This window comes from Vigna umbellata, chromosome 11 (genome assembly GCF_029865625.1).
Source record: "Vigna umbellata cultivar VRB3 chromosome 11, Vumbellata_1.0, whole genome shotgun sequence".
Taxonomy (NCBI): domain Eukaryota; kingdom Viridiplantae; phylum Streptophyta; class Magnoliopsida; order Fabales; family Fabaceae; genus Vigna; species Vigna umbellata.
The window spans coordinates 23442125-23454237 of record NC_142175.1 but is presented as its reverse complement, the minus strand read 5'-3'; the positions used below and the strand labels follow the sequence as shown (position 1 = coordinate 23454237).

General features: G+C 31.4%; 1 protein-coding gene across 1 annotated transcript; it reads right to left on the bottom strand.

Annotated features, from left to right (window-relative positions):
* Positions 1-2585: 2585 nt before the first annotated feature.
* Positions 2586-4435, bottom strand: LOC124824004 (short-chain dehydrogenase/reductase 1-like). The gene is made up of 5 exons (XM_047296352.2): positions 4233-4435; positions 3869-4115; positions 3694-3759; positions 3211-3390; positions 2586-3030 (listed from the first exon to the last, which is right to left on the bottom strand). The coding sequence occupies exons 1-5, from the start codon at positions 4250-4252 to the stop codon at positions 2653-2655; spliced, it is 891 nt and encodes a 296-aa protein (XP_047152308.1). The 5' UTR covers positions 4253-4435; the 3' UTR covers positions 2586-2652.
* Between the last annotated feature and the right edge of the window lie 7678 nt (positions 4436-12113).

Sequence of the window (12113 nt, the reverse complement as noted above, 5' to 3'; positions counted from 1 at the left end):
TTATTTATTTTGCTAATGTTACTTGAGAGTTAATTTTCTCTTTTACTCATTTATATATATATATATATATATATATATATATATATATATATATATATATATAATTAAATATATTTTTAGTCTCTAAATTTATATATAAAATTAAAACTTATTTTTTCCAAAAATTTTATATAAAACTCATAACTCAACTTTATTAAAGCATAAAATAGAAAATAGATTCTTCTTAGTTAAACTTTTTGGTTTAATCCTATACTACATCCCTATTTATGTACGAATGTCTCAATTGGGTCCTCGTTTTTTCAAGTGTATCAAAATGGTCCTTAATTTTGAAAATTGATATCAATTGAGTCCTTTCCGTTAAGTTGGCTGGACGGCGTTAAAAAAATTGATGAGTGGATGCTGAGATGACGAACGAACGCTCGTCCACCAGCGAACGAACGCTCGTCCATCAGCGAGCGAACGCTCATCGACCACCGAACGAACGCTCGTCGACCACCGAACGAACGGTATTCCAGTGTGGAACGAACGATCGTCCAGCAGTAAGAGGTCGACGAGTGTTCGTTCTCTGGTGGACGAGCGTTCGTTCGCTGGTGGACGAGCGTTCGTTCGCTGGTGGACGAGCGTTCGTTCGTCATCTCAGCATCCACTCATCAATTTTTTTAACGCCGTCCAGCCAACTTAACGGAAAGGACTCAATTGATATCAATTTTCAAAATTAAGGACCATTTTGATACACTTGAAAAAACGAGGACCCAATTGAGACATTCGTATATAAATAGGGATGTAGTATAGGATTAAACCAAACTTTTTTTATTGTATGAAGATAATATTGAGTGTATTGAAACCTCTGAACATTGACACATAATTAATACATGTAATTTTAAAAAAATCTACTTTTTTTTTTTCTTCTTTTTCTTTTCTTTCCGTCTTTCATCCTAATACCTGTATAAATTTTTTTTTAATTGTATTCATTATTTTTGTGGCCTAAATTTTCAATAATAATAATAATAAAGAATAATTTTTATTTCATGTATACGTTTCATATTTTTTTTTATATATTAAAATTAAAAAAATGAACATAACTATTTAGATATTAAAATTATTACAAGTATATTTCTACACTTTTTGTCTATTTAAATTGCAATTCAGGTTAAGATGAACTTTCTGGTTGATCTTGATTACATATAAGAATGAAATTTGACTAGTTTTTTTGGCCCACCATTAGTACGTCAAAAACTCATTGGGTTGGAATCGTCCACTGTAATAAAACTTACCAAAATTTGTAACCCCTACCTACCAAAGGACCCGTGGGATGGTCTTCTTTCTTTACTTTTAAAAATTTGTTTATATATGCAAATAAATAAATTAAAAATATATTTAAGTAAATAAATATTTTAAAATTTTTAATTATAAAATGTATTATTTTTACTTAGATAAATTAAAATAATTATTATATTTATATATTAAATTACTTTTATGACTAATAATTAAAATTTAATGATTTAAGTTACAATAATATTATATATTTACATATTAAAAGTAATATAATATAAAAAAAAGTTAATCTTTTAATTCTTTTATATTTTAATTTATAATTAAAAAAAATTAGCGAGTTAATTCATCTCACTATTTCTATGTCTGTCAATTTGATGAATTAGATGAATCATACCTAAGTTGATTCAAAAAATTGATTGACAAATTGAATGTATAAAACAATATTCAAACACATGGTAGAGGAAATTATTTTAATAAAAAATTCAATTAAAAATACGTATAATGCATTTGGAAAGGTTATTTTTAAGAAAATAATTATATTTTAAAATAATTTAAAATGTTTTATGACAAAATATATGATTTTGGTTAGAAATTTAAAAAGAAGTTAAAATTCTAAATTTATATTAGAGTAATTGGATGACCTAAAATTAACAAATTATAAATTCTACTCCAGTTTTTTTTCCTTCAAACATAGAATTTTAATGAGTTAATTAAGACTTAAAAACATGAAAAGCATGTAATGTTACCACATTTATATAAATTCATAAGGAAATTGAATTCCTTTTGTTCAATTCTTCCAATGAGACTGAAGAAACACATTACACTGAGTCCCTCACATTAACCAGTCAAGTGGATCCCTCCCACTTTACTGACAGTTACACATGCATTGAGTTAAAAGTATAGAACCGATGTAAATATTGCATTATAGAATGTAAAATCCAAAATATATATTTTATTTTGTATTTTAATATATAGTTATTAACTTGACTTACAAAAATATTCAATCTGAAATGTATTTTATACATTAATTTTAATATTACTGGTTTGCTTGATAGAAACTAAAACAAGTTTAAACTTGATGAATAATATTATTGGATGCACATAATTATTTATTTTTGTTAAGAAGCCAGTTTTAAACTTAACTCAATCTTATAAAATCAAGTTTTTAAAGTAAAGTTTACCTCCACTTATATATTATAAATTAAACTATTGATCTTATATTTAGTTGACGTGGGACTTCCAACCATTTTAGTACAAAAATTAAGTTAAAGCATGTCTATCAAAAACTAATGTGAAGAAGTTTTTGAAAGTGTAATAACAACCATGACTTCATGTATTACCCATAATTTATTCTGGTTTTGGAGGAACAATTGATGATCAAAATGGTTTCTCTTCACTTCTAAAGAAAAAAAGGCCAGAAGGGCTACCATCTGGTAGCAGTGCCAATCTCACTGCAGCTTCAGCACCTTCATCAGGTGTGAGAAAACCTGTATTGTAGTTTATATCTGTTTTCACATAGCCTGGACAAACAGCATTGATGAAGAACGAGGGATACTTCTTTGCCAAAATCCTTATGTAGGCATTAAGAGCAGCTTTTGAGACACTATATGCAGACATTGCCTGAGGCCAACCTTTGCTTTCTAGTGAACCCTCTTTAAAGGCCTTCAAAAATTCATCCAAAATCTCATCAATCTTTTCTTCTGTAAGGTTTTCAGCATCACTAAGTACTTCTTTAGGCCTTCCATCCTTCATATTCTGCAAAAAATGAACAAGCACCATTTTCAACTGCACTAATCAACAGTAAATCTATTAATTGAATCAAGTAATTATTTATCTGATTACAAACACAATCAGAACAAATAGCATTGATATGTTCAGAAGTTCAGTATCCAATTGAAAGTTAATTGCTGGTATCAGTGCATCTCACTCACATACCTCAAGCCTTCCCATGGATGAGGAAACATTCACAATTCTTGGAGAGCTTGAAAACTGAAGAAGGGGAATAAGTGTTTTGGTTAATTCCTTGACTCCATAGTAGTTTGTTTTAAGACCTGCTTCAGCTAATTCATAGGTTTCAGTCACTATTTTACTCCAATCAACACGACCAGCATTTTCCTGCACCAAACAACTCAACAATAAACCTGATTTCTTTGATGAATTGATTAAGGGAAACATCTATAAGTGCAAGCCATGATGTGAAGTTTTAAATGCTTGATTCAAGTTATGCACACTTCATCAATCTCGTTCTTTACACATATATGGGGAAAATAATTCACAAAAATTAATTAACATGATTATCGGCTACAGTTGTGAACACTAGAACATAATGTTCTTTGCACAAACAAATACACTAATTCCATTTCCAACACTAAAAAATTTGCTGAGAAAACTGTTAAAACTGGGGAAATACAATCATACCATAATGCCAGCAGCAGACAAAGCCTCACCGTCCACATGTGCTCCAGGAATTCCAGCATTGTTTACCTACACAATTCCCATGCTTCCAATATGTTTATGTTACTCTATCAACTGATTTAGAAAAAAAGGTTGATGACAAGATTACAACCAAAAAAAATTAGAAGTTTTTTCTTACCAAGATATCCAGTTTCCCATACTGGTTTTTGATGAAATCTGCCAGCGATGTTATACTTTTGGGATCAGTAACATCAAGTTGATGAAAAAGCACATGGCCAGGGAGACCAAGTTCTTTGAGTTTCTCAACAGCTTCAACACCCCTCTTCTCATCTCTGGCTGTGAGTACCACAGTGAACCCATTTGAAGCCAATTGCTTGCATATTGCGAATCCAATTCCCTTATTTGCTCCCGTCACAACAGCATACCTACAAAACAGTGTCTCAAGTTAAGCTAACATGGATACGATTCACTGAAGTTATATTCATATGAAAATTGTGGCTAAATTCAGAGTATGTTGAAGAAAAAGAAGAATTTTTTTTTACCCTTTTGTTGTTTCTGCCATTACACTTGAACGAGGGAAGTAGCTGATGAAAAAATAGTGGTCGAAAACGAGCTGCTGATAAATGATTTTGAACAACTGTGCTAATGGCCAAATGATTAAATGCTTTTGAACTTTGTGTTGAACGAAAAATTCACGATAGGTTCTATGAGATTCAGTGTTATGGCCCACATTTTTGGTTGGTTTCAGCACAAAGAAGTCTTCTCATATCTTATTTTGTGTTTTCACTTCGAACCTTGTCTTCATGAATCGGCATACACCATAGCAACAAATTTGTGGTTTTTTTATTAGATGGACAAATATCTTATTACATAAAAAAAATATAATGAGACACTTTTACCTTCATATTTATTTAAATATAGTAAAAAATAAAATAATCATAAAAATATAAACTTTTATATATATTTTTTAATACAAATAAAAAAGTTAATATTAAATAAATATAAAAAATTATCGTTCGGTGGAGATGCAACCAGTTAGCATTGTTGAGAGCCGAACTAAGTACTTCAAGGGAAAGGTCATCAAATTAGTTAAAGTTGTCTGGGACAAGAAGACGAACGACTCTACATGGGAAGTGGAAGATGCAATGAGAGACTTGTATCCTTGTCTATTTTCTGGTAAGCTTTAATTTTCGAGGACGAAAATTTTTGTAGTTAGGGAGAATGTCAGAACCACTAAAATTCACGCACGTACCGTCTTAGTGGATTACATGTGTCAAGAAGGGAGTCCGACACTCAGATGGTGGAAGGCAGGTGTAAGAAACTGAGTGGACGTTCGTTTTGACGTTGGAAGGAAAACTCTGATTTTCAGAAATTCACGCCACTCTCTGCATGCACCCTTCTTCCCAGATTTCTGAAAAACTCCATTCTCTCCTCCTTCTCTCTACATCTCCTTCATCTTCTCTCTAAGAAAGCCTCACCGTTTCTTCCTCCGATCATCACTCAGGCACCATTTCTACTCCTTCGGTGTCAAGAGCTATAGTTTGAGCCGATCGGTTTTGAGTTCTGAGCTGGTAAATTCTTCTCTTCACTCAGCCGTGCGGTTTTCTTTTACATGCAAGCCAAGTTTTGGTTTCATGTGTTGATCGTTCTTCTAAAATAAGAGGTTCTGATAGTGTTTTGGTTTTACTTGGTTTAGTTTGGAAATTGTTGAGCGTTGAGGGTAGAAGGACTTGTAGTGGTGTGAACCGTATTCTGACTCTGTGAACGTTCGATCACGCTCAGAGGTAAGGGAAGCTTATATAATTTAATTTGTATGTTACTTGTATTGCATGTACGTTCGTTGAGTTGCTGAATTAATATGAAACATGATTGTTGCTATGTTCTGATTGTATGAAGTATGGAAATTCACTATGATATGGATGTATGAAATTTTGAAGATAAATAATTCTAAGTATGAAATTCCCTATGATAATGTATGTTTGTTACTGAATGGTCTTTGACCGTTCTGTTTTTCTCGAGGACTCGTTTAGAACTGGACTCTTTCATTTTGAAGGAATTTATGTCGAGGACGAGCGTCTTCGTCTAATACAATTTGTGTACAGGCGTTCCACCAAGGATATTCTTTTCTTGGCATTCTGATATAAATTTAAGTATGTCTATATGTAGTAGTATGTTCGTTCGTTCTTGAACATTAATTAAATAATATCTTATATCTACCAAGAACTCGTATGATTTAGTGCTAGGTCTTTCACCAAGCGATTGTACTATTTACTCATAGGTCTTTCACCAAGCGCTCGTACTATTTAGTGCTGGGTCTTACACCAAGCGCTCATTCTCTTTTCTATAATCTACCTTGATGAAAATAGCGTTCGTCCAAACTCAATGGTGTTCACTCTCTACCGTGCTCGGTCTTCGACTGACATTCATTTTTCTTGAGGATAAATTTATAAATAAGCTACGTATTTATAGCGTTCGGTTTCTTCATATGATTCTTTTAAGTACTATTATTTGAATGTCTTGTAGTGTCTGTCTCCATTGGTTTCAGCCTAGAGTCTTAGTACTCGGTCTAGGCTTTAAGGTGTTCAGTCTAAACGCTCATGGGTCAGTTCATCAAATTAACTCACTTTGTAAATAACGTTCGATCCTTTTAATCTTGCGAAATATTATTGAACTCGGTCTCTTCCCAATCCCGATGATAATTCTCTCTCAGTTTTGATCTGTTCTGGAACTGGAAACCTCTCGGTCTCAGTCCAAGTGTTCGGTCTCGTTAGGGGTTGAAGTTTTATGTTCGGTATTTGGTATCCTAAGGGATCTTCGTTAAAATTGAAGTTGGAAAATGAAAGATGATGGAATATGATGTAGATGAAATGAGTATGATTATGAACGAGTATTCCGGGGAGGAATATCTCATGAATGGATATTGGAATTTGGTAAAATATGAATGTGGGCATGCTAAGCTGGCGGTTCATCTTGATGTTCCGTGATTACTCGTTCTCACGTAGAGAAGAGTAAGTCATGTGTGGGAACGGCAGGAGGTCCTAGTTCTTATGGTTAATTTGGACAGATAGGACTAACATCGGGTGACAGCTTTTGAGGGCATCCCAGTTACTACATCACCCGGGTGCATGAACGTCGTAGCTACACAAATTTCATACAGTCCGGACAGTCAGAGTCTAGTATTAGGCTTTGCATGAAAGAATTAATGAATTATCTTGTTTGGTTGAATTGTGTGAAATATATGTTGATACATGAATTAAATTACATAAGCTTACCTTACGTTTCCTGTCTTGTCTGTTTTGTACGTTCGGTTGTCTTTCTGTTGCAATGATCATCTATGTAGATGTGAGCAGAAGGAGACGAACTGCTGGAAGAAGCGCTGGAAGAAGAGAATTTAGTTGAGGTAGAAATTAAGACCGAACAGTAGAACCGTTCGGTCAGTATTTTTAGTTTAGTTGTAAGATGATCGTTCGATCATCTTTTTCATCTTCTTTTGAAGGACCGTTCGGTATAAGTCTTTTGTAAACCGTTTGGTCAGGCTTGTATCTTTGTACAGTTTTAATTTTCTTGTCTTTCTGTAAGGTCGTTCGGCCATAAGCGTACATTCTCTATTTTGCAAGACTGAGCTGTAATATTATTAGATGTGATTATTCTATGGTATGGTTTTATACTATATTTTTGAGATGTTACAATAACTAACAACAATTTGCCAACAAGAAATTAATGGTGTTGTAGAGACAAGGCTATGGTAGATATATCACTAACTTGAAGATCAAGATGACAACGTTGGTCAATACTTTCCAAATATAATGATAATTATTTTAATATGTTTGGTATGTTCATCAAACACTAGATTTGTAACAATAAAAAATTAAATAAATTTTTTTATTATTTAATAAGTTTAAATTTAAAAAATATATTGTATTTTTATTTTTTAAAATAATATTATTTCAATATATATATATATATATATATATATATATATATATATATATATATATATATATATATATATATTCAGTACAAATTGTTTGACACTTTTATATAAAGAAAACAGGCATGTAACAATTTTATCTTACAATAACCTATTAATTAAAAATTACATTTATCTTTTTTAGGGTAGATAATATTACAAAAAATTTCTTTTTAACATTTTACATCATTAATGTACTCTGTTACCTTATTTATTTTGCTAATGTTACTTAAGAGTTAATTTTCTCTTTTACTCATATATATATATATATATATATATGTCAGACCTCATTAAAAGCGCACCCAAAACCCCTTTGAACGGACGCCAGGTGTCAAGCAACGAGGATCTGAAAATCAGATAGTGGAATGCAGGTGTCAGCAGATGAGCGGACGTTCGTTTTAAGCAAAACTAAGTTTTTGGAAGTCTATGTCACACTCTCTCTGCATGCACCTTCTTCTCCAAAACTCTGATCTTTCATTTCTCCTTCTTCTCTCTAAAAATCTCTTTCCTCTCTCTACCGAAACTCACCATTTCTCTACTCCGATCTCCATTCAGGCACCGTAGAAGCACTCCCGGCGTCCAGAGCTTCAGTTTGAACCGAACAGTTTCGAGTTCTGAACTAGTAAGTTCTTCTTGTCCTTAGCCGTTCGTTCTTTGATACATGCAAACCAAGTTCTGGTTGCATGACGTTGTCTTGTCTGAGCCATTGTTGGTTTTCTGTTGTGTGGTTTAGTTTGAAGAGTTGTTGAGCGTCGAGAGTAGAAGATCTGTAGTCAGACGAACCGTATTCTGTCTCTAGGACGATCGTTCACGCTCAGAGGTAAGGGAAGCTTATTAATTTAATTTGTATGATTATGTGTTGTATGAACGTTCGTTGACTTGATTGGATATGAAAAATGATTGTGCTATGTTATGATGCATGAAATATATGAAATTTCTATGTTTGGATGGTATGAAATATGAAAAATTGATTATGATATGAATGTATAAATTTATGAAACTATATGTTAAGAAATGAGTTGGAATATAAATAATTCTGGTATGAAATTTCCCCTATGAAAGGGTATGTTCGTCACTGAACGGTCATTGACCGTTCGTTATTTTTAGTAATCTTGGTTAGAATTTGATTCTTTCATTTGGGAAGAATCCTAGTTGAGGACGAGCATCTTTGTATGGTAATACTATGCTTGAGCGTTCGGCCAAGCGTAGTTGCATCTGAGTATTCGGTGATAAACTTAAATTTTGTAAATATATGTATTTGTATATTTTAATTATTCTTAAACACAATTCCAATAGTATCTTATTATATTTATTAAGCTTTCTATTATAAGTTTAGTAGTGTTCGGTCTTATACCAAGCGCTTGTACTCGTTTATGGTATGATCTATCTTGATGAAAATAGCGTTCGTCCAACTTCAGTAGAACTTCCCTCTACCATGTCCGGTCATTGATTGTCATTAGGTTTCTGTATGTGAATTCTTCTAAGTATGGTTCTTTAAACGTCTTAACGTGTCTACATTCACTGGTTCCGGCCTAGAGCCTTAGTACTTGACATGTTCTTTGAGGTGTTTGGTTTGAGCTCATGAGAGTCAGTTCATCTAACTGACTCATGTTGTAAGTAACGTTCGTTCTTGTGATTATATAATTGTACTCGGTTTCTTTCCCAATCTGACAGTAACCCTCTCAGTCTTATTCTATTCTGGAACGGGAGGCTTCTCTGTCTCGTTCTAAGTGTTCATCCACGTTCTGAGTGAAGACTGAACGTTCAGTATTTAATGTCCTTAATAATCCTTGAACAAAGATGGAATTTAAATGAGTGATAATGAAAGATGAAGAAAATATGAGATGGATGAAATGTTGTGGATTATGAATGAGTGTTCCAGGGAGGAACGACTCATGGATGATTATTGAATTTGTAAAGTATGACTGTGGGCATGCTAAGCTGGCGGTTCATCCTGATGTTCCGTAAGTACTCGTCCTCACGTAGAGGAGGGTAGATCATGTGTGGGAACGACAAGAGGTCTTAGTCCTTAGGGGTACTTTGGACAGATAGGACTAACCTCGGGTGGCAGCTGTTGAGGGCATCCCAATTACTACATCACCCGGGTGCATGAACGCCTGTATCTACGCAGATTTCATACAGTCCGCACAGTCAGTCTAGTATTATGATTTATACGAAACGTATGATGAAATATATCCTGTGTGTTTGATTGTGTAAAATGAATGTCTATACCTGAATTAAATTACATAAGCTTACCCTGCGTTTTCCTGTGTTGTCTTGTTTTGTACGTCCGTCTTTGTCATTGCAATGATCATCCGTTGGGGATGTGAGCAGAAGGAGACGAACTTCTGGAAGAGGCGCTAGAGGAAGAAAATCTGGTTGACGTAAAAGTGAAGACCGAACAATAGGACGTTCGGTCAGTAGTCTAGTATAGTAAGGTGGTCGTTCGATCACCTCCCCTTTTGATTTTATTTTGACCATTCGGTATAAGTTTTTGTAAACCGTTCGGTTAAACTTTCTTAACCTGTTTAGTTAATTTTGTAACTCTTTTATGTAAGACCATTCGGCCATAAGCGTTCGCTCTACTTTAGTGTAAGACTGATCTGAGTTATTATTAAATGTGATTATTCTATTATATAATTTAGACTGTATTTTTGGGATGTTACAAAATATATATATATATATATATATAATTAAATATATTTTTAGTCTCTAAATTTATATATAAAATTAAAACTTATTTTTTCCAAAAATTTTATATAAAACTCATAACTCAACTTTATTAAAGCATAAAATAGATTCTTCTTATTCAACAACGTTAAACTTTTTTTATTGTATGAAGATAATATTGAGTGTATTAAAACGTCTGAACATTGACACATAATTAATAAATGTAATTTTAAAAAAATCTAGTTCTTTTTACACTTTTTTTCTTCCTGTTTTTCTTTCCGTCTTTCATCCTAATACCTGTATCAAAATTTTTTAATTGTATTTATTATTTTTCTGGCTTAAATTTTCAATAATAATAATAAAGAATAATTCTTATTTCATGTATACGTTTCATATTTTTTTATATTTTAAAATTAAAAAAATGAACATAACTTTTTCGATATTAAAATTATTACACGTATATTTCTACACTTTCTGGTTGATCTTGATTACATATAAGAATGAAATTTGACTCGTTTTTTGGCCCACCATTAGTATGTCAAAAACTGATTGGTTGGAATCGTCCACTGTAATAAAACTTACCAAAATTTGTAACCCCTACCAAAGGACCCATGGGATGGTCTTCCTTTCTTTACTTTTAAAAATTTATTTATATATGTAAATAAATAAATTAAAAATATATTTAAGTAAATAAATATTTTAAAATTTTTAATTATAAAATGTATTATTTTTACTTAAATAAATTAAAATAATTATTATATTTATATATTAAATTACTTTTATGACTAATAATTAAAATTTAATGATTTAAGTTACAATAATATTATATATTTACATATTAAAAGTAATATAATATAAAAACAAGTTAATCTTTTAATTTTTTTTATATTTTAATTTATAATTAAAAAAATTAGCCAGTTAATTCATCTCACTATTTCTGTCTGTCAATTTGATGAATTAGACGAATCATACCTAAGTTGATCCAAAAAATTGATTGACAAATTGAAAATATCAATTCATTTATCTTATTTTGAATACTAGCAAACCTACCCATAAAATTGAGTGTTTTATACCATCACATGGAAAGTACAAATGAAAAAACATTTGAACAAATATGTGAGAACTAGAATTGAAAATGAAATTCCAAGCACCAAAAAAATGTATTTTATGTTAAGCAGAAAAGAAGGAATATGTTATAGGATTCAATCTCTTGCTTACAAAAACTAATTAACGTATTAATAATAATAAATTATTAAAAAAATAATTAAATGTTTCATACAATTAAGTGTTTTCTAAACAAATTGGTTCATTGAATGTATAAAACAATATTCAAACACATGGTAGAGGAAATTATTTTAATAAAAAATTCAATTAAAAATACTTATAATGCATTTGGAAAGGTTATTTTTAAGAAAATAATTATATTTTAAAATAATTTAAAATGTTTTATGACAAAATATGTGATTTTGGTTAGAAATTTAAAAAGAAGTTAAAATTCTAAATTTATATTAGAGTAATTGGATGACCTAAAATTAAAAATTATAAATTCTACTCCAGTTTTTTTTCCTTCAAACATAGAATTTTAATGAGTTAATTAAGAATTAAAAACACGAAAAGCATGTAATGTTACCACATTTATATAAATTCATAAAGAAATTGAATTCCTTTTGTTCAATTCTTCCTATGAGACTATGAAGAAACACATTACACTGAGTCCCTCATATTAACCAGTCAAGTGCATCCTCACACTTTACCGATTAAGTGTCATTGAAAAAGAGGAAAA

Coding starts and splice junctions, on each gene's coding strand:
- LOC124824004 (XM_047296352.2), bottom strand. CDS start 4,252: ATGGCAGAAACAACAAAAGG. Junction 4,116..4,232: donor ATGGCAGAAACAACAAAAGG/GTAAAAAAAAAT, acceptor ACTGTTTTGTAG/GTATGCTGTTGTGACGGGAG. Junction 3,391..3,693: donor TGTCTGCTGCTGGCATTATG/GTATGATTGTAT, acceptor TGTTTGGTGCAG/GAAAATGCTGGTCGTGTTGA.